Source organism: Ptychodera flava, chromosome 6, assembly GCF_041260155.1.
Source record: "Ptychodera flava strain L36383 chromosome 6, AS_Pfla_20210202, whole genome shotgun sequence".
Classification (NCBI taxonomy): Eukaryota; Metazoa; Hemichordata; class Enteropneusta; family Ptychoderidae; genus Ptychodera; species Ptychodera flava.
In genome coordinates, this window is record NC_091933.1 from 13,796,958 (window position 1) to 13,819,140 (window position 22,183).

The 22,183-nt window shown below is 39.1% G+C and overlaps 3 protein-coding genes across 7 annotated transcripts in view; 2 read left to right on the plus strand and 1 right to left on the minus strand.

The window, feature by feature from the left end:
• Nucleotides 1-186: 186 nt before the first annotated feature.
• LOC139134895 (small ribosomal subunit protein mS25-like) lies at nt 187-4,287 on the plus strand. The gene is made up of 4 exons (XM_070701979.1): nt 187-399; nt 1,954-2,060; nt 2,631-2,718; nt 3,362-4,287. Exons 1-4 carry the CDS (start codon nt 266-268, stop codon nt 3,534-3,536), a joined length of 504 nt encoding a protein of 167 aa, XP_070558080.1. The 5' UTR covers nt 187-265; the 3' UTR covers nt 3,537-4,287.
• Nucleotides 4,288-5,681: 1,394 nt separating this feature from the next.
• Nucleotides 5,682-15,259, plus strand: LOC139134896 (tRNA (guanine(6)-N(2))-methyltransferase THUMP3-like). 2 transcript variants are annotated; one of them, XM_070701981.1, is made up of 9 exons: nt 5,682-5,904; nt 9,188-9,265; nt 9,665-10,074; nt 11,427-11,496; nt 12,106-12,221; nt 13,266-13,353; nt 14,026-14,039; nt 14,388-14,511; nt 14,645-15,259. In XM_070701981.1, exons 1-9 carry the CDS (start codon nt 5,704-5,706, stop codon nt 14,756-14,758), a joined length of 1,215 nt encoding a protein of 404 aa, XP_070558082.1. In that variant the 5' UTR covers nt 5,682-5,703; the 3' UTR covers nt 14,759-15,259. The 2 variants fall into 2 exon arrangements, with proteins under 2 accessions (XP_070558082.1, XP_070558081.1); XM_070701980.1 differs by lacking the exon at nt 14,026-14,039 and having other exon boundaries at nt 13,266-13,370.
• Nucleotides 15,260-18,365: 3,106 nt separating this feature from the next.
• LOC139134897 (dedicator of cytokinesis protein 3-like) overlaps nt 18,366-22,183 on the minus strand; it is a 69,335-nt gene continuing 65,517 nt past the window's right edge. For all 4 annotated transcript variants that reach the window (XM_070701985.1, XM_070701983.1, XM_070701984.1 and 1 more), the window contains 2 exons: nt 21,758-21,840; nt 18,366-20,698 (listed from right to left, as the gene is read on the minus strand). In XM_070701985.1, the coding sequence (XP_070558086.1) occupies nt 20,453-20,698; nt 21,758-21,840 (329 nt within the window). In that variant the 3' untranslated portion in view covers nt 18,366-20,452. The remainder of the gene's footprint in view (nt 20,699-21,757; nt 21,841-22,183) is intronic.

The following is a 22,183-nucleotide window of genomic DNA, read 5'->3' on the forward strand; positions in this document are numbered from 1 at the left end:
TATATCAAAGAAAAAAATCTTGTGAAGAAAAGCTCGAAAATTAAAGCAAAAGTTCGCGAATATTATATTAAATAGCGCCTTTGAACTATTTGAGTCGCTCCAAAGGGGTTACTCCATCAAGCGCTATTCTAGGTTACACTCGGAAGTGACGGTTGTAAACTCTATTGTGATTCGGATGCTGGCTTAACATACTGAGTAACCAGTATCTTGCTCCCGCATCGAGTCAGCATTTGTAAAGCGTGGTATCCAGAGGTTGTAGGCAAAAATGCCAATGAAAGGGAGAGATCCGATAAGGCGGACGCTGCAGTATCTAAGACAGGGAAAAGTCCATCTTCGGGACAATGTACAAATATTCACAATAAACTACACCCAGAAAGGGACGGCGAGTAAGGGGACAAGGTAAGTTCAGTACATGGTAACTGCCCCATCCCCGTGGGTCAATATGTGTTTGGGGGGGGGGGGGGAACGAGATTTGAATCTGAGCCAGAGAAGAGGGGCATACATAATTTACTATCCATACACATTGTACTCCATTAACTCTGTGTGCACTAGGGCTGTGTGTTACCTGCTATGGAGGCCTAGCTATGTGTGCATGTGTGCTTGTCCCAGTGTTGTTACCACTTTACTTGGAGCACAGTCCCTCTGGATAGAGGGACTGTGCTTGGGGCTCACTTGGCATGTTACACTCACAGCCAACCAGGTAGCTCTGCACTGCAGGGCTGTGTGTTACCGACCATAGGCCTCCTGTGGTGGGAAGGCTATAGCTGGCAATACTCAACCCTGCCACAAAGACCTACCAACCAGCCAATTTTGATAATTGTAACCAAACTAAATGGCTCTTTGAAACTGTCCTCCATCTACAATTTGAAGAATTTCCCTCCTACCCACTATCCTCTCTCTTCCCACTTGCCCAGTTACTAACAAAAAATCCTCAGCTATATTATAACTCACCTCTGCCATCTCTCAGCCACATGCTTTACCCATCCCCATTTATTTGCTAACTCCTGAAAACAGTCAAATCATACTCCCTGCCTGCCCGAATAGCCTTTTTTCAAGTTGCACTCTGACCAAGAAAGTGAAATTTCCTACCTACTTATGAGGTCAGATTGCTGTATCATGTGCTATAAACTGATATGAAAAAAGTTGCACACCTATCCGCTGAGAAATCGCTTGCAAACAACTATATGTCCAGGTGGCTGTGTTCGCAACTGTCTTCCTTGAAAATACCCTGATTTGCTGCACGTACAGAGGGATGTTACCATTCTTAACCTTTGCCCTTCCGGATTCATCATTGCTAACCTGCTAAATAATTTAAAAGCAATAAAACTACACACTGTCCTATTTTACGTAATTTGAGCGATTTGGCTGCCTTATTCAGTCCCATGTAATTTGACAGGGACTGTGGTTTGACCATCCTCAACCATTTGTTATCCCCTAAATTCACCAGATAAAACTGACTTGGCCTGATAACCATGACCATAGACCCTCCAGAAAAACCCTGTTTTTCTCGATGGTCTATGCCTGGACTGACTTTGCCTGATAAACTTGACTGACTTCACCTGATGACCTTGACTGACTTAGCCCGATAAACTTGACTGACTTTGCCTGATAAACTTGACTGACTTTGCCTGATAAACTGGACTATCTTGGCCAGATAAACCACTGCGTACATTCTCATTTTTACTGACTTTACCTTATAACAACAGTTGAATCTAATAAGCTAGATGGGAGGCCTGAAAACAGACCTGATTTTGACTGACTTTAGCAGGAAAAGGGTTTTGCAGGTAGACCTATCTTCTAGAGCTTTCTTGAAATTCCTCTGGATCACATCTAACCCTAGCAATTCTTACTGTATTTGTGTTGTGTGATAAAAGTTATGTACATAATGATATTAAACATTTTACTTCAATCTTAATATTTTAATTACTTCAATCGGAATACTTTGTGTTACAGGGATTTCATTTATTGGAATTTAGGTCAGCTGCAGTACAAAAGTCCACACGTCCAGATTCTGACTTTCAAAAATTTAACTCCATCTCCATGTATCAGAGCATGGCTAGGTTTGTACACTTATTTATATCTTAATACACTGAGTATTAAAAGTATACAGTCACCTGTAATCTAAATATGCCCATATATGGTCAAAGAGGCGTTTCTTGGTATTCAAAATGCCCATGTGAGGGCGCTGTTTTTAAAAAACGGCCACCCGCTTAAAATCTGTGATTGTTAGATTTTCTCTTTCCATGGTAACTGTGGCAAAATTGGAACAGGTGACAGTATACCTTTAAAAGGATCTTTCAATATTACCAAACGAGTGAACCCTAATATCATGATTCCAAAATTCACCAGTGCCTTCCTATTGGCTATTATTAACACATGTAACAATGGCAACAAGTGAAAGTGAATATAATACCTGATAGAATGCAGTATACTGATACAATAAACCCAGAATGTATTGCTATTTCTACATTCCTTTCCTTCTTAAAATGCCATGGAAATATTTTATGCAGTAGATTCCTGTTACAAGTAGGATCCAAAACTTACATTTTTTACTGTATTTGCCAGTGTGTGAAATGTCAAAATCACACATAAAGTGAAACTGAGAGTTGATCTTTTTTTTGTTTTTTCAGATACGGGTGAAGAAGTTGTCATGGATATAGACAGCAAAACAAATCTTGAAATTTTAGAAACTATACAGAAAGTCTTTGGAAAATCAAAGTAAGTTACGCTAAAACACTTGATTTACTTTCTAATTTCACAATGTTTTGAACAGTCAAGTCTCAACAAATCCAATCTACAGTAGTTCAATAAAATCACACACACATCATGGATTCATAATTCCATGATGCATATTTTTCTGTTCTCCTCAAATCCCAAATTTTTGAGTGATGGCTGTTTTGCATTTCAATAGGTACTTTGAATATTCTATTGTATCATTTATAAGCTTTTGTAATTTGATATTATTTGACAGTATATTGAACATGTACTGAACGGACAGACAGCCTGTATTCTTCTGAAATCCCCTAGTGGAAAAGCAGATAGATGTAGTATGTGTTATTTGTTATATAGGTGCCACTAATCTTTAGAAACAATGCAAAAATTTGTAAGTATTGGCCAGATACTTTGATTCTACTGTCCACTTATCTAGCACTTACCGATGCATCTCTATGTTCTTCAGACCATTTATTGTTTGTGAAGACAAGCAGATGTAAATATGCAGCTGGTTTTAATCCACATGATGTTTGAATACTTCACTGTAATAATCAATTACTGCATTACTTACTGCATTACTTCTTGCATCAATTACTGTATGAATGAATGAATGAATGAATGAATGAATCTATCTTGTCTGTCCTCACAGGGACACTCTCGCAGCAGAGGAAAGTGCGAAGGCCAAGCAAGACAACCCAGCAAATTTTGGTGAAGGTTTCCTGAGAAAATGCATCTGTGAAGTCCCTGGACAAGTTCCATGTCCTGGATTTGTAGAATTGCCTAAGGAAATGCGAGGCAAATACAAATCAATGGAAAAACAATGACAAATGCTAAATGTCTAGATCAATAGAGACTTTATGTGTTGTTTTGTTTTTGAAAATTTTTCTGTATTTTTCACTGTGTACTAGTTGTTACTGCCATGTTTCAGACACATTGGATCAGACAGACATAATGTACACTGTCTGACAGCCTTATTTCTGGTATGACAATGCCAATAAAGTAATTTAACACTTTTACCATGACATTGCACTGATGAAAGATGTACAGAAACATACCTCTGATTGTATATAAAATGAAAAACAACATTAAATGTGGTTTCAAATATTTTAAATTGGCATGTTCAGTGTTCCTATGTACTACAGGACTATGGTATATTATTGCACTGAATTAAATGTAAATACATGTCCAGCTTTGACCATCTATGCTGAACTCTCAATACTCACATAGATGTGATGCTTGATTCAGTGAGAGTGATGAAGGTAGTTGTGGTTGTCAGCCAGTGAAAACATCCAAAAGAAGTCAGCATATTATTGACCAACCCCATACATGATGCATGTAAACAAATGTGCACAAAGTGCTTGTAAAGCCCTTGCATTTATTTTTATCATCAACTCATTTTCAAACTCTTTCTACATCACTGCTTAATTAACAACAAAGTGACATTTAATACTGGAGTAATTTTACCACAGGGAGTGGAGTATTATGGGAAGCCAAGTATTATTATCTTATTTGTTGTGTAAGTCCAAAGCCATGTTTTGTATGGAATAAAGTACACTCTGTACAACTGTACTGTAAGTTTATGAGTTTTCTATGATTACTTTGCATTTTCGTAAATAATTTGTTCATTTGCAGAGTACTGCAACTTCTTCATATCATACCCCTGCAGTGCTTGCCAGCCAATTACCTTTTAATCTCTGATATGTTCATATACATGATGATTCCTGTTGGGCAAATCACTGTATATTTTTAAGTTAATTTGAAGGTGATGGTTCTTATTAGGAGATCAGTCAAGTAGGTTATCTAACACAATACAGAACAATGCTAGACCAGGCCATGGTATTCGACCATTGGTATTGCTTGTACACTTTTATTTGGGTGACCATAGTCTAATTAGAATTTAGAATTTTTAACATTCTTTCAAAAATTACCCTTCAGTGAAAATTTGTGACACGGAGTTGACTGACAGTACGATGAGGTCTCCTTGCTCAGTAGTCTCGCATGCCAGACCTCGAAACCTGCGTGCGGCGCGAGCGGCGAAGCCGCGAGCAGCGAGTAACCGCAGGTTACGAGGTCTGGCTAGAACCGACGTGTCAATAGAATGCTTCGAAAATCGGCTGGATGAAAGAGTACATCTGTTGTTTATTCATGAATGTAGGTGGGGCGTCTAAAAATAGCCTTTTGAATTTGACTGAATGATTGTGTCATTCATCCAGAAATGTTTCATTCGAAGTAAACTGCCTTACGCGTATTACGTTGACCTCAGACAGTACGGCTTCATGAAATCACGGTTACGCTATCCCCAGTAGCCATGATGAAAAAAATCTGCAAAAATGATCTATGCCGTCGAAGAAAGTGGTGATGGACAGCCTGAAACCGAAGCAGGAGGTAGCCATGACAGATTATCTGGACGGAGACGACGTTTCCGTGGATTTGCCGACAAGATATGGCCAATCTCTAATTTTAAGATTGCTCCGGCCTTGCTTCAATGCTTGCGATTGCATTTTGTTGATCGTCGACATCCTCTATGGAGTTTGCTTTTTCGTTTTGCTCCGCTCAAACGAAGCTCAGATTTTGGCCCCATTCAACTGCCGATGAGCTGGTGGTAAATGGCCTCACAAATAAAATAAATTCTCGCCGTAGATTTTCGCTTGAGTGTTTTTTCGGCACAGATATGTGAAACGTGGTGGACAAGTACAGTGAAAATGCGTTATGGCCGTCTGTACGCGGTGGTCCAAAGTTATATTTTTTATTAGGAAAGACAGCCCACTTTGACATCATCACATTCCTGAGCAGTTGGTTCTTGCCAGACCTCGTAACCTGCGGTTACTCGCTGCTCGCGGCTTCGCCGCTCGCGTCGCATGCAGGTTCGAGGTCTGGCATGCGATGAGGTCTCCTTGCTCAGTTGCTATCTGAGGTTTTGGCAGGCCTGGGTTTCCGTCACTTGTAATACTGCCCTCTAGAGGCAGGAAAATCCACATTAAAAGGTTTAAAATGGCAGCTCCCACGGAAGAAAACGTGTGTACTAGTTCTGCACAAGATACTGATGCTCCTCTGAGCGCTACGATCGGAACAACCGTTACAACTGGATTTGAAAATCTTGCCTGTCAAGAATGCAAGGAAAAACTTGGAGTAGACGGCAGAACGGGCAGGGGAAGAATGTTTTTTGATATCACTATCAATGAACTATTGAAGGTGGGGAATCCATCAACAACATACGGTTAGAGCATAGCCCTACGAGTATGACGAGAGTGTCCGGCTTTGGCTATGCCGCCTTGGAGGCGGCGTAGCCAAAGCCGGACACTCTCGCCATACTCGTAGGGCTAGGTTAGAGCATAGCGGCAAAATTGTAGCGCTACGGTGAGGCGGTCGGTGATTTTTGGGTTTGCGACTTCGCTCACCAGTAGCGCTACAATGCCGATGGCCCTGTAGAGGTGAAAATAAGCGCACCACTCCCCCCACTGGACTAGGCGTGTTGATGTGATTACCCAACTTCCGGTAATGGCGGCTCCCAGAAACACCGATGCCCAACGCACGCCCAATGTTTATGGAACGCGGTCGACGTGTTTGAACAAATTCCAAACCCTATAAACGACAAGGTTAATGTTGTATAGTGTTGAGTCTTCAGTAGTGATAAATCGGTACGACCAAATGTAGTAAACATATAGTATTTTACATCAACACGCCTAGTCCAGTGGGGTACGCTCATTTCCACTTCTACAGGGCCATCGGCATTGGGGTCCAGACACTTCGCACCAAAACCAGTTCGCCCCACACAACTTCGTCCCAAAACCATTTCGCACCAAAACCACCTCGTCCCAAGTACTACCTCGTCCTACGCCACTTCGCCCCAAGTACCACCTCGTACTAAAACCACTTCGCCCAAAGTATAGTACCGTCAACTCGTCCTAAAACAACGATGTCACGACGTATCATAACGTTGTTTTTACCTGCAACTTGGAACCATGAATATGTCAGGACATTTTGGCTACCACCATGGAGGTAGCTACCTCCATGCTCCATACTACCACGAACAATTTATTGTTGCACGAAAACCTTAACGGTAGAATTAGAAAAGAATTAACACGCAAACTACTCAGTGCTACAACTCAGGTGCCGTGCGCGGAATTGCACGATGTCATTTTCCTCGAAATGTGTAAAATTTCAAGATTTCAGTCCTGGGATGATAGAAAAAGGTGAAAACTTCAATGGTAGTGGTTGGTTATTTCAGCTTTACCAGTTTGCGGTAAGTTTGGGCAAAATGGCATTGTTTTGGGGCGAAATGTGTGTGGGGCAACGTGACTTTCGGGGGGAAGTGGTTTTGGTACGAGGTTGTTTTAGTGCGAAGTGTTTTGCTGCGAAATGGCATGGGACGAGATGGTATGGTGCGAAGTGGTTTGGTGCGAAGTGTCTGGGAACCATCGGCATTCAGGGCTCGAAATTAACTTTTTTTCCCTGGTAGTCCCATTGGGCTACCATTTTCTGAAGTTGGTAGCCCAGTGACAAAGTCTGGTAGCCATGCATGAATGAGAGATTTTTTTGTACAGGACATTTTATTTATATCTAGACAAAGAAAGATTTATTTTGCATGATTCTATCCAGGAAGTGAATTTTCTAGTCATTTGACATCAATACCTGCAGATCATAGCCTTAGGAGAACGGTATAGCATGTGTAGTGGACAACGGTGACGCCTCAAAGTTTGACGACCTATTCACACATACGCAGAGCTTATACGCAAATTTTGATGTTCGCCATGACAACGAATTTTCTCTCAGCACTTGTAAACATAACATGGCTGAAGATACCCGGTAGATTGGTTCTGAATTTCAGGATGACAACTTGGTACAGTCATGTTCCTAATACTTTCGTGGCAATTTTGGCTATATTTCTCTACACTATCATGGGATGATCTCGTACACTTCGGAAAGCGTAATTTGTGGATGGCCGACAGCTTTTTCTTTGCAGTTTGAATAATTTTGTGTTTAATTGTGATTAAATAACTATGGATTGAATTTCATTAGCCATCATTTCCCGAGCCTGTCATCCAAGTACGTCAGTTCAGATAATGATATTTTATTGAAAGTTTGTCGCAACAAATTTGACTGCACTGTCGCCTTTTAATTTGCATAACAAAGTCACAGTTTGGCCTTTCTGTGTCCAGCTGGGTTGACTGTATGAGCGTCGCTCATCTCACAGCGATCAACATTATTTCTCCCACGAAGTAATTTCATATCTCAGGGTATGGTAGTCCGTGTGGGCTACCATTTCATGGGTTTTGGTAGCCCCAGGGAAAAGTTGGTAGTCTGTGGACGCGGGACTACCGCTAATTTCGAGCCCTGGCATTGTAGCGCTACTGGTGAGTGAAGTCGCAAAAACCAAAAATCACCGACCGCCTCACCGTAGCGCTACAATTTGCAGCTAGGTTAGAGCACTGCACATTTGAAACACCACTCTCTCTCTTGTACTTCGGTAGAGTGTACAGTAGGAAAATGGCAACTTTAGATTGAGCTTCTTTGAATGGCACAATGAGCAACAGCCGATTTTGGCGCTGTCACCTATAGCATCCATTTGTAGTTCCATGATAGCATATATTGAAATAGCCGCGGTTTGGGACCCAAAAAAGTTCTAAGTTCCGAAACGATGGCAAAGTCCTAGGCCTTGGCAAGACTGAAAGACATATATGGCATACCAGGTAGTTCTTAATCATGTCTTTCCCATTCCTTTTATACCTGTACAGCGTGAGAACTTGGCATATGAGTTTTGGTGGTGCAGAGTCCAATTTTTAATAGGATAAGGGTTCCATTCATTGTCACTTCATCCCAAAAGCAATACCATGGTTCCAATATGCTACTCCATCGCGTACCATTTCATCCTTAAACCACCTCGTCCTGCCATTTATTTTTCAATTTTTTAAATCCATTGTCCCGAAACCACTTTTTTCTCAGAGCATTGTTGTCCCAATCTATTACAAGGCCCAGCAAGGCTAACTTTTAATGATTTTTTCATTACTTTTATTTTGTATGCAAGTTCTTATTCTACACCCTAAAGAATGTTGGATTTTAACTTCAAACACCAACTATTTACTTTGTCAACACAAGCGTCTACATGGACAAAATGCACTGTTATTGTTTACATTTGAATTCCAGTCCGGACCAGAATTCAATCGTCAACAATAAAAATGCAGTCTACCCATATACAGGCTGAGTTGACAAGCTGAACACTGTATTTATCAACATGCTTTAGGGAGTAGAACAAAACATGAGGGGTTGACATTAAAAACAAAAATAGCGAAAAAAATTCATCAAAAGTTAGCCATTACTGGACCTTAATACAAGTGTGTCTGTAATATAGTTACTTGGAAAAAGCGTCCCAAAGCAACTCGCCTATTGCAAGACACATTGTTACTATACCCAAATTTATATGCAAGATTGACATACTTACATCAGCGACTCCAACTTCTGCATTTCTCACTTGTAGATCAACTCACTGCGGGGTGTTGATAACATGTTTGTTATCGTGACAAACTTCAAAGACCATAACTTCAGTGGAGAGAAGGTAACAATAAACATAACTGTTTTATTTTTGAAATCCCTGGATATTTCATTTGCATGTGTATTTTATAAGACAATGTAAATGTCAATAAAAGCATGTGTATAAATCAAACATTTGAATATTAGATTAATACATATTGTATATGCTGCAATAATTTTGCAAATATGAAAGAACTTCTATATAGCATTTCATAATTACATTTATTATTGTGCAGAAATAATGCATATTTCTGTAACGAGAAAACAATACCTGTGAATGATGTGTTGATGATACATATATGACATCTATAATTGATTCAAAAGTCAATTGTGATTTGTAGCTTAGATCATGGTGTCTCACTTCATAACAATACTGAAATATGATAAAACGTAACTCAGTTTTCATGATGAACCGGTATTGCAGGAGTCTGACCTCAAATCTCTGATCGACTTGGTGACCCAAATTGATTGGTTCACGGGATTAGAATTCTGGAAATGCTACAGTAGCTATGAAAGACCTGTTGCTGCCACTGTGGAAGCATGTGCCAAACTAGAGCCATCGGATCAACCGACCTTCAGAGTGACCTGTCACAGGACCGGTACAAAACACAGCTTTACGTCAATGGAAGCAGCTGCTCAGTTTGGTGGTAGCATCAATGACAATTTCAAATGGAGAGTTGATTTGTCACATGCAGACATTGATGTGTTGTTGAACATCGCCGACAGGGACATTCAGATTGCCATTGCTCTGACCAGAGAGAGCATGCACAGACGTAATATCACTCATTTTGGATCGACCACTCTGAGAGCTACACTGGCTTACATGATGCTTAGGTAAGGTATAATGGTAGAGCCATGGATATTGCTGGGATTGAGTCAAGGTTATGCTCTGTCTCTGCAGTGTTTTTCATGATTAGTGAGAATGTGAATTTTAGTTCACTGGTCACAAGATTTTGACAAACCTTCTTGGTCTGTAAAGGGCAGAAAGTGGCAATGTTTCTGTGAGAACTCTTTCCTGTACATTGAAATATATATTGTATGTTTTGAAGGATTTGTTTCCTGGTGTAGAACTTTAACCAGTTGGATCAATAGTAACGGTGTTAGACTGTCAACAAATTCTATTGACAATGACTAATATTGATGATAGTTTCAAATGACATTAAACAAATATTATTTTAATTACATTACAATTTACTTGTATCTATCCTTTTATCAATTTGATTTAATTCATGACAGCATTGGTCAGTGCTTACAGTTTTTAGCTCATATTTGGTATGAATATAAATACCCAAAAGAGCTTATATGATGAGTCGGTGGCGTCTGTATGTCTGTATATTTGTGGGTATGTATGTGCGGATGTATGTCCGTCACACGCAAAGGCTCCCATACCGCCAAAGCTACCATCTCAGTATTTGGTGTACAGGTAGATGCATGGGTTGAGATGTGAATTTGTTCAAATGAACACGTCAGTGTCAAAAATGTGCAAATGAGGTAAGAAAAAGGGAAATCCTGCAAATGTGCAGGAGTGATGGCATGCCAGTGACTTGAAACAGGCTAACTCCACTGACTTGAGTCATTTCCTGTCATTGTTTATGAACTGTTACATATTAACAGACCTGCTCAAACCATAGACAGTAGAGGGGAGGAAGACCGTCTATGGTCAAACTAAGAGGGGCTAGCTGCCTTTCTGCTATGCATGTTGCTAAAGTTGACCTCCAGTACCTAAAGTTTCAGACCTTAATTACTTTTGTCATTCTTGTTTTTCTGGTTTAAATATTTCTTGTTGTTTTTCTGGTTGTACTGTGCAGAAATCATTGTCATAACATCAACGTAGAATTTTCCTGCACTGAACAGATAGAAACAACATTTATTGTTGATCTTTGGTACCCATACTGGTATATACCAATTCTGATCAAATTTGAGCGACACCGTATAATTGCGGTATTTTTAAAATAATACTGTTACACATGTGCTAATGGTGCACCAATGACTGATGTTGTCAGTGTTGTCATAATACAATCATCAAAATTCACATTGGAGCCATTGTGTAGTTGTAGACACCACACACACACACACACACACACACACACACACAATGTTTCTGAGTTGAGTTACATTACTTGTAGCAATGTACACAGCTAGAGTGAATGACATGTGTCTGTTGATATGTTTGTGGTATCTCCTAGACTTGGTGAGATTCAACCGGGAGATGTGGTCTGTGATCCAATGTGTGGTACTGGTGCCATACCAATTGAGGTAAGCTGTCATGGATTTCAAACCCAGTGATATCATTCACAAATGAATAGAGTATATGAAATCATGCTAGCTTGAGCTTACATCAATGGTCATTCAAATTATGTTACATTATCTTGGTGTTGTCAACTAATTTAGTTTAAACTTTATTGAATTTAAATGCCCACTTTGAATGTCTGCTCACCTTACCAAATGTTACAATGCAAAAAAAACTCTGAAACAAAATTCACTAAAAAATTCAAGAACAAAATATTAATTGTTGTGAAAATAAAGGCATACAAATTTATGAAAAGATATAAAATAGAGTGTCAAACACCACTGGTCATAATCAGCATAAAATGACTGATAGTTTGAAAATGAATGACTTGACAAAATGATTGAAAATGAAGATCTGGGAGAGAGAGAAAGCAGTAAATGCTCAAATGGTGTGAATTAGTTTGACTTGCTAAACATTGGAGCTTCCTGAATCAAATTAATACTTGCATCATAGATTCCCTTTATGACTGAAATTTGACAAGCTTCCTCAAAGGTAGACAACACTGCAAATACACTGCACATACATATGAGCATCTTTTTTTTTGCTTTTTAACAATTTGCTTGTCAATCATCCAGGCAGCTTTGAATTGGCCCTCTGCAGTCCATATGTGTGGTGATAAGTATGAACATCCATGTACTCATACATGGAAGAATATTGCAGCAGTCAATGAGAAGAGACAAAAGAAAAGCCTGTAAGTACAGACACTGTGAACACTGTGTGAAACATACACTGTGATGCCTATGAGAAATGTACTCTATGATCCCTATGTGAAACATACAGTGTACTCTGTGATCCCAATGTGAAACATACAGTGTACTCTGTGATCCCAATGTGAAACATACACTGTGATGCTTATGTGAAATGTACTCTGTGATCCCAATGTGAAACATACAGTGTACTCTGTGATCCCAATGTGAAACATACACTGTGATGCTTATGTGAAATTTAGACTATGATCCTTATGTGAAACATACTCTGTGATCCTGATGTGTGACATGCTTAGTCCTATGTAAAACATACTCCGTGAAGAATACTCTGTGAGCCCTACTGTAAGCCCTATTTGAAACACACCATGTGAGCCCTCTGTGAACATACACCAAGAGCCAGATATGGTTGCATCCATGGTTGCAGATATAGACACTTTATGTCAAACACACTATGTATGCACTATAGGAAATAAACATGATAAAATAAAATGGTTGATTTTACAGCTGTTTATTTACATATAGTGTACATGAAGCGGTAAATTTTACTCCCTTACGACATCAATCAAGTCATGTCACAAATATTATGCTTTCAAATTTACATCCATATAATTGTTAATGTCTTTGGCTAAATAAACTTCCGAAAAGTCAACGCTAACCATTAACCCTGCATATCAGTTGATATACCTTAACCTTTTACGTGATGGACCTATCACTTGCCATTCTGCAAAGTTGGTTAAATGCACGAATGAGACCTATTTTCATAAACTTTGCATGTCATAAATGCAAGAGTGTAACATACTTGAGCTCAACCTAAAAATCTTTGTAAGCATGCTGTGTGTCACTGAGACTTTGGCTCACAATTATACAGAGATGATACTGAATTTCACTGACTTGGTATGATAATGAGCCCTGAATGGTATGAGGTTCTTGGCACGGTACCCTGAAAGCCAATTTGCAATCTCCACAGACTTGATAGGAAGAGGGTTGTACAGGTACACATCAATGGTGACCATCTTTTTTCTTTTCAGATTGCCAATCAGTGCTGACATCATCAACTGGGATGTCCGTTGTCTTCCACTCAGAACAAACTCTGTTGATGTCATTGTTTCTGATCTAGTAAGTTTTGTCCCAAAGTAGAAATTATTAACATACATTTAATTGCCTTGTGTAACCTAGTGTTGATTTATTGATTGCTATGCTAGTTTCTGTTTTATTCACACATGAATAGGTAAAATCCAGAATGCGGATGGACCAGGGTACAAAAAAACCCACATGCACATAGGCACATAGAAATGTGTGTATTTCCATATGTTCTTGTACACATGGGTTTTAATTCTACCACCATCATGTGATCTTATCGGGCGTACTGAGTCTGTAGAACACATCGCGTCCTTTTTATTTCGGAGTAGAACTATTGGTAATACGGTAGTGGCAAATGTCAATCAACCATACCGGTACTTGCAATACCAGTTCATGAATTTTAAAGCAGAAGCATATAAATGGAGTATTGAAGTCTTATAATGCTCATCTCAGTCCTTTCCTTGTAGTGTGACCATTATAGTATGACAGGGACAGCAAAAATTTGTCAGTTTGTATCAGTATTGCAAAGTCAACCCATGTTGTTGACAAAACTAAACGTGGAGCTTTTATTTGTACCGGTATGCTAAGCCGTCTTGTATTTATTGGCATCCTGATGAAGATGAAACTGTTTAATGTGTGAGCCTTTTCTGTGCAACACTAATCTGGAATTTGAAACTCATTACTGTATCTTGTCTTTCTTTATTACAGCCCTTTGGGAAAAGGTAGGTAAAGTTTTAACAAATTCATTCTGTTGTAAATAATGCACAAATTTGACACCCATGTTTTATTGTCAGTTTCAGTATACTTTTACATTCTGTGAAATTTTGTGTCATCACATTGGCAAATGCTTGTAACCAAATAGAGTATTAAGCATAACCCATGTTTAGCCATAACAGTTTATAACCAGAATGCAAAGATTTTTATGAACATTGAGAAGTTACCTCTGACAGATTCACAAATGTCAGAAATGTATTTTACAGTACATGGATTATTTTCATTCCTGTCTTTCAGAATAGCTGATACAAAATACATGTGTGAGATAATTATTTTGAAATAAATCTTCTTGACAGGAGTGGTTCCAAGTTCAATAACTGGGAGTTGTATCATAAAGGTCTGACTGAAATGGCAAGAATTTGTCGAGAGGAATCAGGAAGAGCAGTGTTACTAACACAGGATAAGAAATGTATGACAAAGGTAAGAACCAGTCAGCTATAGTATTTCTACTGATGTGGTCTATGCATGAACAATCTCAGTGGGCGGCACATGCAGTTTGAAACTATTAGTTCCAAAGACATCACACTGCAGTTGTTATTCTTTCCTCCCACAGACAATCTCTCTGTGCAAGGATTTTTGGAAAAATCGAAGAACAATATGGATAAACCAGGGTGGATTGCAAGCTGGAGTTTACATCCTACAGCGAACAAAGACTTTGCTGACTTGAGCATTGATGTTGAAACTTCAGAGAAAGGCAACTGGATACTGATGTAAGAGTATTGAAAGGGCCATAAGTATAGACATGCTGCAATTAAGTGCAAATACTACTCATTATTCTCTGCCCAGTAGAGAATCTTTTCATTGTGTGTGCATCCAATGATTTGGTTGGTTTATCCTGATCACATGAGATTGGCTAGTAGTACAAATACGCTGAATGTGGAAGCATCTGTCCAGTGAATGTTTAAGGATTTCAAAATGCATGTTGAAAACTACAAAAATCATGCAAGGGAATAAAAGCTATGAAGTCTTGACTGTACCTCCCATCAACTTGAGCAGTATCATTACACAGCCTTGCCAGTCAAGGTACAGGGTGCATTGGGTAGTTCAAAGGGACGCGGCTTTCTGGAAATTGTTAGGCTGGTTTGTCAGTCTGCGGTTGGGACATCTTATCCTGCCTCTATTTTGTCCTCATAGAAGTTTTCTTCATTAAATAGATATCATAATATTACAGTTAGAAACTGATGTCCACATATTCCAGGGTTCGTACGCTCCTGGAAAGTCCTGGAAAGTCCTGGAATTTAAAACCACTCCTGGAAAGTCCTGGAAACTCCTGAAAAATCAAAATTTACTGCTGGAAACTCCTGGAAAATCATTAGTTACGATCGCACACGGTAGAGAACAGCCAGATCGTAAAGGCGAACGACAAACAGTATAATTGTTGAACGTCAAAATTGTAAAATGCGAAAAGATGTTTTGCGACAGGTGGGGAGCCCTCCTGAGACAAAATTTGGAGAGCGTAGTACTGTTTCTTATAATGTCGTAAAGGGGTACCCTTGCACTAGCGTAGGCGAGACCATGTTGTGTACTCCGTTATCCCACAGGGCCTCATAAGTGCCTATTTAAGTCAATATTACAGCGTTTTTCTTTCTTTTTCAATGTTACAAATAATAATCCAGCTGAAGAGCACAACACTAGTGTAGCTGTCTTTTGTGTAGCGTGTATTGGCATGTATAGTGCGTCCTCGTAAATGTGACCTTTAGTTCCGTGACCTCTAGGCCCGGCTCTAGCCATGCCTACTTCCTGCCCTGCCCTCGCTATGCTTACTGTACTGATTTAGTACAGTAAACACAGCGACGTCTGTACGCATGGCCAGTAGGCATGGCCAGAGGAATTGGCTAGAGGTCACGGAACTAAAGGTCGTATTTAAATATGATCACATTCCCCATTGAGGGCGCACTATACATGTCAATACAAGCTACACAAAAGACAGCTACACAAGTTTTGTGCTATTCAGCTTGTTTATTTGTAACATTGAAAAGATAGAAAACGCTGTAATATTGACTTAAATAGCCACTTATGAGCCCCTGTGGTTATCCATGGTTTTGCACGCACGTACAGGGACATCGAAGTAGGCATGAGTAGCTTGTGGAGGGACCGTGTTGAAATTTAAAGCTTGTTCGGGTCATCAGTCACAGCAATGCCTCCTGGAAAGTGTTTATTCAGCGACCATTGGTTGAAACAGCCCGAGTACATAGGATGGCTGGAGCGGGCACAAGATAAATTCGCGGCAAGATGCAAACTTTGTGAAAAGACTTTCAATGTATCGAAAAGCCTAGCCCTGCGTATGATGCTCCGTGTTCCTGTGGCTCGCCATTCGGTACATTCATGCGAGATATCGCCGGCCTTTGGGCCCTTGACCATGCATCGCCAGCAAACTAATGGTTTTGGATGTCATGCGAACAGTCTGTGAGCGGTTGAGTGATTCGGGTAGGCATAGATTGGAATCGAGTTGATTTCGGCCGAAAGTAGTTAGAAAAGTAGTTTTTTGTGTGCGGTCCAAATTGGGACCGCATGTCTATGGACCTTTAGCAGGGCTGTAGTGGGAGGCCATATAACGCCGGGAACACACAGCATCGTACGCGGGGCTATGAAAAGCCATGCTAAAGGAGCAAAACATCGAGCTCTGGTAGGGAAAAAACAGGAGCAAGTAAATAAAAAATTAATGATTCTTTGCTTGATCTTCATCAAATGTTAAGTCATCGACTAATTCTAAGACTTCCCCGGGTTTCTTTCCCGACACCACACTCGCAACTCTCATCTCTCTCAGTCGTCAGTGATGTTATTCAAGATGTCTTCGCCGTCAAAACATGTCAACTCGACATTGACTGCATTTGTCAGCAAAATGATGTTTTATGGGCTGAAGTTTCGTGGACAATGAAAACTTTTGAAAAATTAGTGTGTGATGCTTATTAAAATTGCAAGCTTTATCGTGCAAACACTCCTGGAAAATGGCATTTTTCAACCACAAATACTCCTGGAAAATGGCAAAAAAACTCCTGGAAAGTCCTGGAATTTTGATTTACTTGAAGTGTATGAACCATGTATTCCTCAAAGCACTGGCTACAATTACCCTACTCATGACTTTACAAGTACGGTTCTACACAGAACATCCAGAGATAGCAGACTGGCTGTACACTGTGTTGCCTAAATGATGTGTTCACAAACCTCCAGAATGCAGAAACAGTTTTCATGCTTAAACCTTCCGTTATAGTTCAACTTACCTGTGAAGCATTGCTGTTTTTGAGCTTGTAGCATACAGAAGTATTATGAGCAAAGTGTAGTCACTTTCAAGATTTGAATTTGGCTTTGAAGAAATAAATATTAATATTCTCGGCATGGTGCAACTAACCCAATTGAAATCAAAGACAAGACTATTTTATTTATTCATGAAGTTGGAAAAAGGGCCCATTTTATGACTCAGAATATGCTCTTTTTGAAGATTTGATATTAAAGGAACTTTAAAAAACATATCAGAGTGGCCCGTTTTGTTCACATAACCTTTGCTTGAGCACTATTCTGCCTCATGTGCAGAAAACATGTGACAATGAAGCTACCAAAAGAGATGTTTTGTATTACTTACAAAGATTTACTTCTGGGTGTAGCCAGGCAATGCACATTGGAAAATTTGTGATTTGGCAGGGAAGCAGATTTTGTAATTGCAAGAGAAAGAGCAAGAATGAAAGAATGAGTTTGTGCAAGGAATGGTATGCAGAGAACAGTAAATAAAGGCCGGGAAACTGACCGAAAAGCATCCACACTTACAGAAAACGTTTTTTTTGTGAGACTTGTGAGGAGCAACTGCAAACCCATTGTGTACTCTCAGACTATTCTCATTGTAAGTGGTTGTGCATATAGGAAAAAACCTGGGTGTATCAAGTCCATATTGAGCAGAATTTGGTGAGGGTGCTGGTCAATATTAACTTGTGTAAAGCTGTTTAGGAAGAAGTGGACTCATATGAGTTTGCAGGCTTTTTGACAGATTTTTCAAACGTGGCCATGCCATGTGGCTTAAAGTTAGACATGTGCCCAATAAAGATCTGTCACTAGAGGGCGCTCTCTACGCCCCCCCTAGAGAGCACCCTCAAAATACACAAGTTCACATCAGCATTATGCAAATCTTATGCCTGTACCAAGGTTACAGATAAACCTATCCCTGCGTCTGATTTCAGTCAGATTTACACATAGCCGAGCTGTTTTACAAAGTTCATCGCTTTGAGATGGAAAAAGATGTTCTTTCATGATTCCTTAAGATGTAATGAAAGAGACTCCAGTCGTTCCTTGAAATCTCAGCCTTTATTTTGTCCATATTTATGAGGTAAAGCACACAAGGAGTATAATTACACAGGAAAGATGCAGGATACTTGTATGAAGATTTGTAAACCGAAACGGAGAACTATTTGCTACATGTGTAACTTGTGACCTACAGATATTCTGACTATACAATACGCATCAAGGTAGATACAGCAAAGATTACAATAGTAAAGTTTGTGATAAGCTTTCAGCTTTCAAATGACCCACAGTAAATATAACAAATTCTTTGTTATAATGTCTGTTACCTTGTCCAAATTTGAGACTGTACTCGTTACGTGGTACGTTTGCTACAAACAGACATTGCACTGAGATATATACAGTACATCTAGGTAATAATAAGCCACTTTTTTTACAAAACATAAATTGTTGACCTTATTGGTGAGTGTTTTAAACGAAATCATAAAATCTCTCCTGTTAAATTTCTTTTTTGGGTCAAATTTCAACTAAAATGAACATGATTCATATATTGCATAGTAAATTATAAATAGTGAGACGTTGTAAAACTGAAAAATTGTTCTTTTTTTACAAAAAGTACTGTATTTTTACATAGTGGACCACCAGTCAAGCTTGCACATTACACGAACTAAAAAAAGAATACAAAATAGAATAAACAAAACAAGTCCTGAATTTTGTTTCAGTAATTCCGTGCAAAATTGGGATTTGATACACTATAAAATAATATAGAGCCTGTTTTAGAGTTCATCAGTTTAAGTACAAGAGAATTTGTTCTAAATATATCTAAATGGGTACATCTCTACTACATGTAAGTTTTCCTTGACGCAATAAGGCATACAAGTACTACAGAAATACAATATCGTAATTTTTTTCACAATAGTGTGGGAAGACATTTGGTACATTACCTCCATCACTTTTATACACATGATTTGAACAAATTATCAACAATCATTACATTATTTTATTACACAACCTTTTTTTGATGTTCTGAACATACAATTGAGTAAGATATGAGACATTGAGTGGTGATAAATCAGAGTTATTTACACCTGATGATTGCTACATCCAGAAAATAAAATTTTGTTATTCAAAGGCTTCTTGTGATAAACTGTCTGACAACTTGGATGCTGCTGCGGGCAGGGGTGAACAAATCCACGTTTCATCTGGTTGTCCCAAGGACCAGCATCAATGTAAGTCTAGTGGTCCTCTAGCCTGGCTAGTGGTTCTGCACTCATTCTCTACTATACAGTTGTACTACTCTTACTAAGACTACCGGACAAGAAGAACTGCAATTCCCTATTGGAAAACAAATAACAGAGGTTCCGGACCCCAGATCACTGGATTTGCTAACCCCTGGGATGGGATGTGGGTTATACCACATTCAAGGTACTGAATAGTTACTATTACATTGTACATTGTACAGCTACAAGACTGATATGATACATGCATCTAAACCGGCATACTATTATTTCATTTCACATGTATGCCATAATTATGGTTTCCATGAAGCACTAATACCTTTCTGACAGTTACAAATGTACTGCCTTTCTCAACATAAGAGGTGGCATTTCTATGAACCCAACTCATGTCTACAGGCCACAGATGAGCTTCTACTAGTTGTGTCAATGTCCCACATTATTGTGAAGATACAAAAGACTGATATTTTACCGATTATTAATCAAAATAAACTTGTTTTTTTCGGGGCCTTTCCTAGAAATATCAACTTGTGCTCATTGATAGGTATCTTTGATGTGTATTGCTAAAACTCAAATTAGTAAGCAAATATATTTTATATATTTGCACTGTATCACATATAACTCCCTTGAAATCAGCTGATATTGCACTTCATTGGCCTCACACTGTGTTCTGCAACCGTTGCACTGCACCATCATACTTCGCTGACAGATAATTAATCAATGATATAGAATCACCTTGCCCAGTCAATACACAAAATTATAATTATTGGGTGACTTTCGCCATCATGAAGACACATCTTGCTTAGCCGATGTGTTGTTAGTTCAACGTCAGCGTGATGACGGACTGTCTGCACAGTGTGGACACGCAAAGAAAGGCTAGCACTGACGGCTCATCTACATCATGATGGCGGTAGTTCAGGCGGTGGTTTTCTGACTTGCGGTGCGGCTGGAGTTGGTGGCAATGGCTTTGATGCGTGTTGTGCCGGTAATAACACAGACTGTCTTGATGGTACTCCGACACCATTGGGTTTGCCAGATGGTTTGGGTGGCAATGGCGGCGCGGGTTCACCCAGTTGAGTTGCTGGAAGAAATGCTCCTGGCTCAGCAAGTCGAGTCGGTGAAACTGAATTTGATCTTCTATTCCTCTACAAAATGGCAATAGAAAAGACTCAGCTTAGATGGACATTTTTGTAGTAAAATATATGAGGCCCTTTCACATGAAATATTAAAGGGTTAGTTGCTGTAAATTTTGATGATTTTTTCACGATTTCTGTTTGTTAATGTTAACTGCAGTTTCTAGTTTTTTTTCCCTAAAGTATGTTGAGATACACAGTATTCAGCTTGTCAACTTAGCCTGCACATGTATATACTGCATTGTTAGCATTGACAAGGGAATTCTGGTCTGGTCTTAAATTCAAATGTGAACAATAATAGTGCATTTCCGTAGTGTACACGCTGTGTTGACAAGCTAAATAGCAGGTATTTTCATATGCCTGGGGAGTAGAACATAAACTTTGCAAATTCACATACAAAACAAACATGGTGAAAAAATCATCAAAAATTACAGCTACTGGATCTTCAAATCCTGGGAAGTCTCTCAAGACAGCAAGAAAGTCACAACATATGCCTCACTTCACGCTGTCTTGACATCATATCATCAGGAAGAATTAGACACACATCATAGTACAAACAAGAAACCTTGAGTATAAACCTTGAGTACTTCCAAAGTAGAATGCGCCTTGGGGACAGATATTTGGACTCTCAAACTTTTACAACACATTTTTGGTCTCAAGTTAACACATGAATGGCAGCCATTTTGAATTTCATGAGTCAGTAAATATTTGGTAATTTGTTTCACTAGTACCCAGTTTTGCATAGTAGCCGAAATTGTTTTTTTTAATTTCAAAAGGGAATGATTCAAAGTTTTTTTACAGACAGTTTAGGCAAAGTATGTCTTTGAATTTCAAGGCCCATACTACCTCAAGGAAGAAAGATGTGTGAAAATTGAGATAGATGTACGTTGCATAGAGCTGACACCACCTGACACCCTTGTGATTTTCTCTATTGGATATTTTTGAAAGAAATATACCACAAAACCACTCAATTGCTATTTTTTCTGTTTTTCAATGGAAGCTTGTAAAAAATTCTGGGCTGTAATTTGCCTAAATATTAGTACTTATGGTTCATGAAATTTCATAATTAACCTTTTTCTGTGGTATGTCTGGTGCTTTCCTTTGTAAAAGGTCTTCTCTGAAAGACTGGCTACTAAGATGTGTCATCCGGGGCTCTGAAAAAACAAAAAGATCAAAGTCAATGATAGGCCAGCACTCGGAAGTCACTGACAAATAAGAGATGTGATGAGTCAAGCGTCACTTCTGTTGTCTGTGCCATTTCTAAATATACTTTTGCCATACATATAACCTTGCATTTGGGTATATGTGGTACTCTCCATTGAGAATGCTGTGGCTGTATTAGCATGGGTGAGTCCCTTGCGTGTCAATCTGTCTTTTGAGCATTTCCGTGATTAGGTGGTGAGCATGACACAATAAAATCGTTCTACTGCTCAAAATTTCTTTCATATAACACATGTATATGAGAGTATACACAGATCCTCCACATATTCATAATTG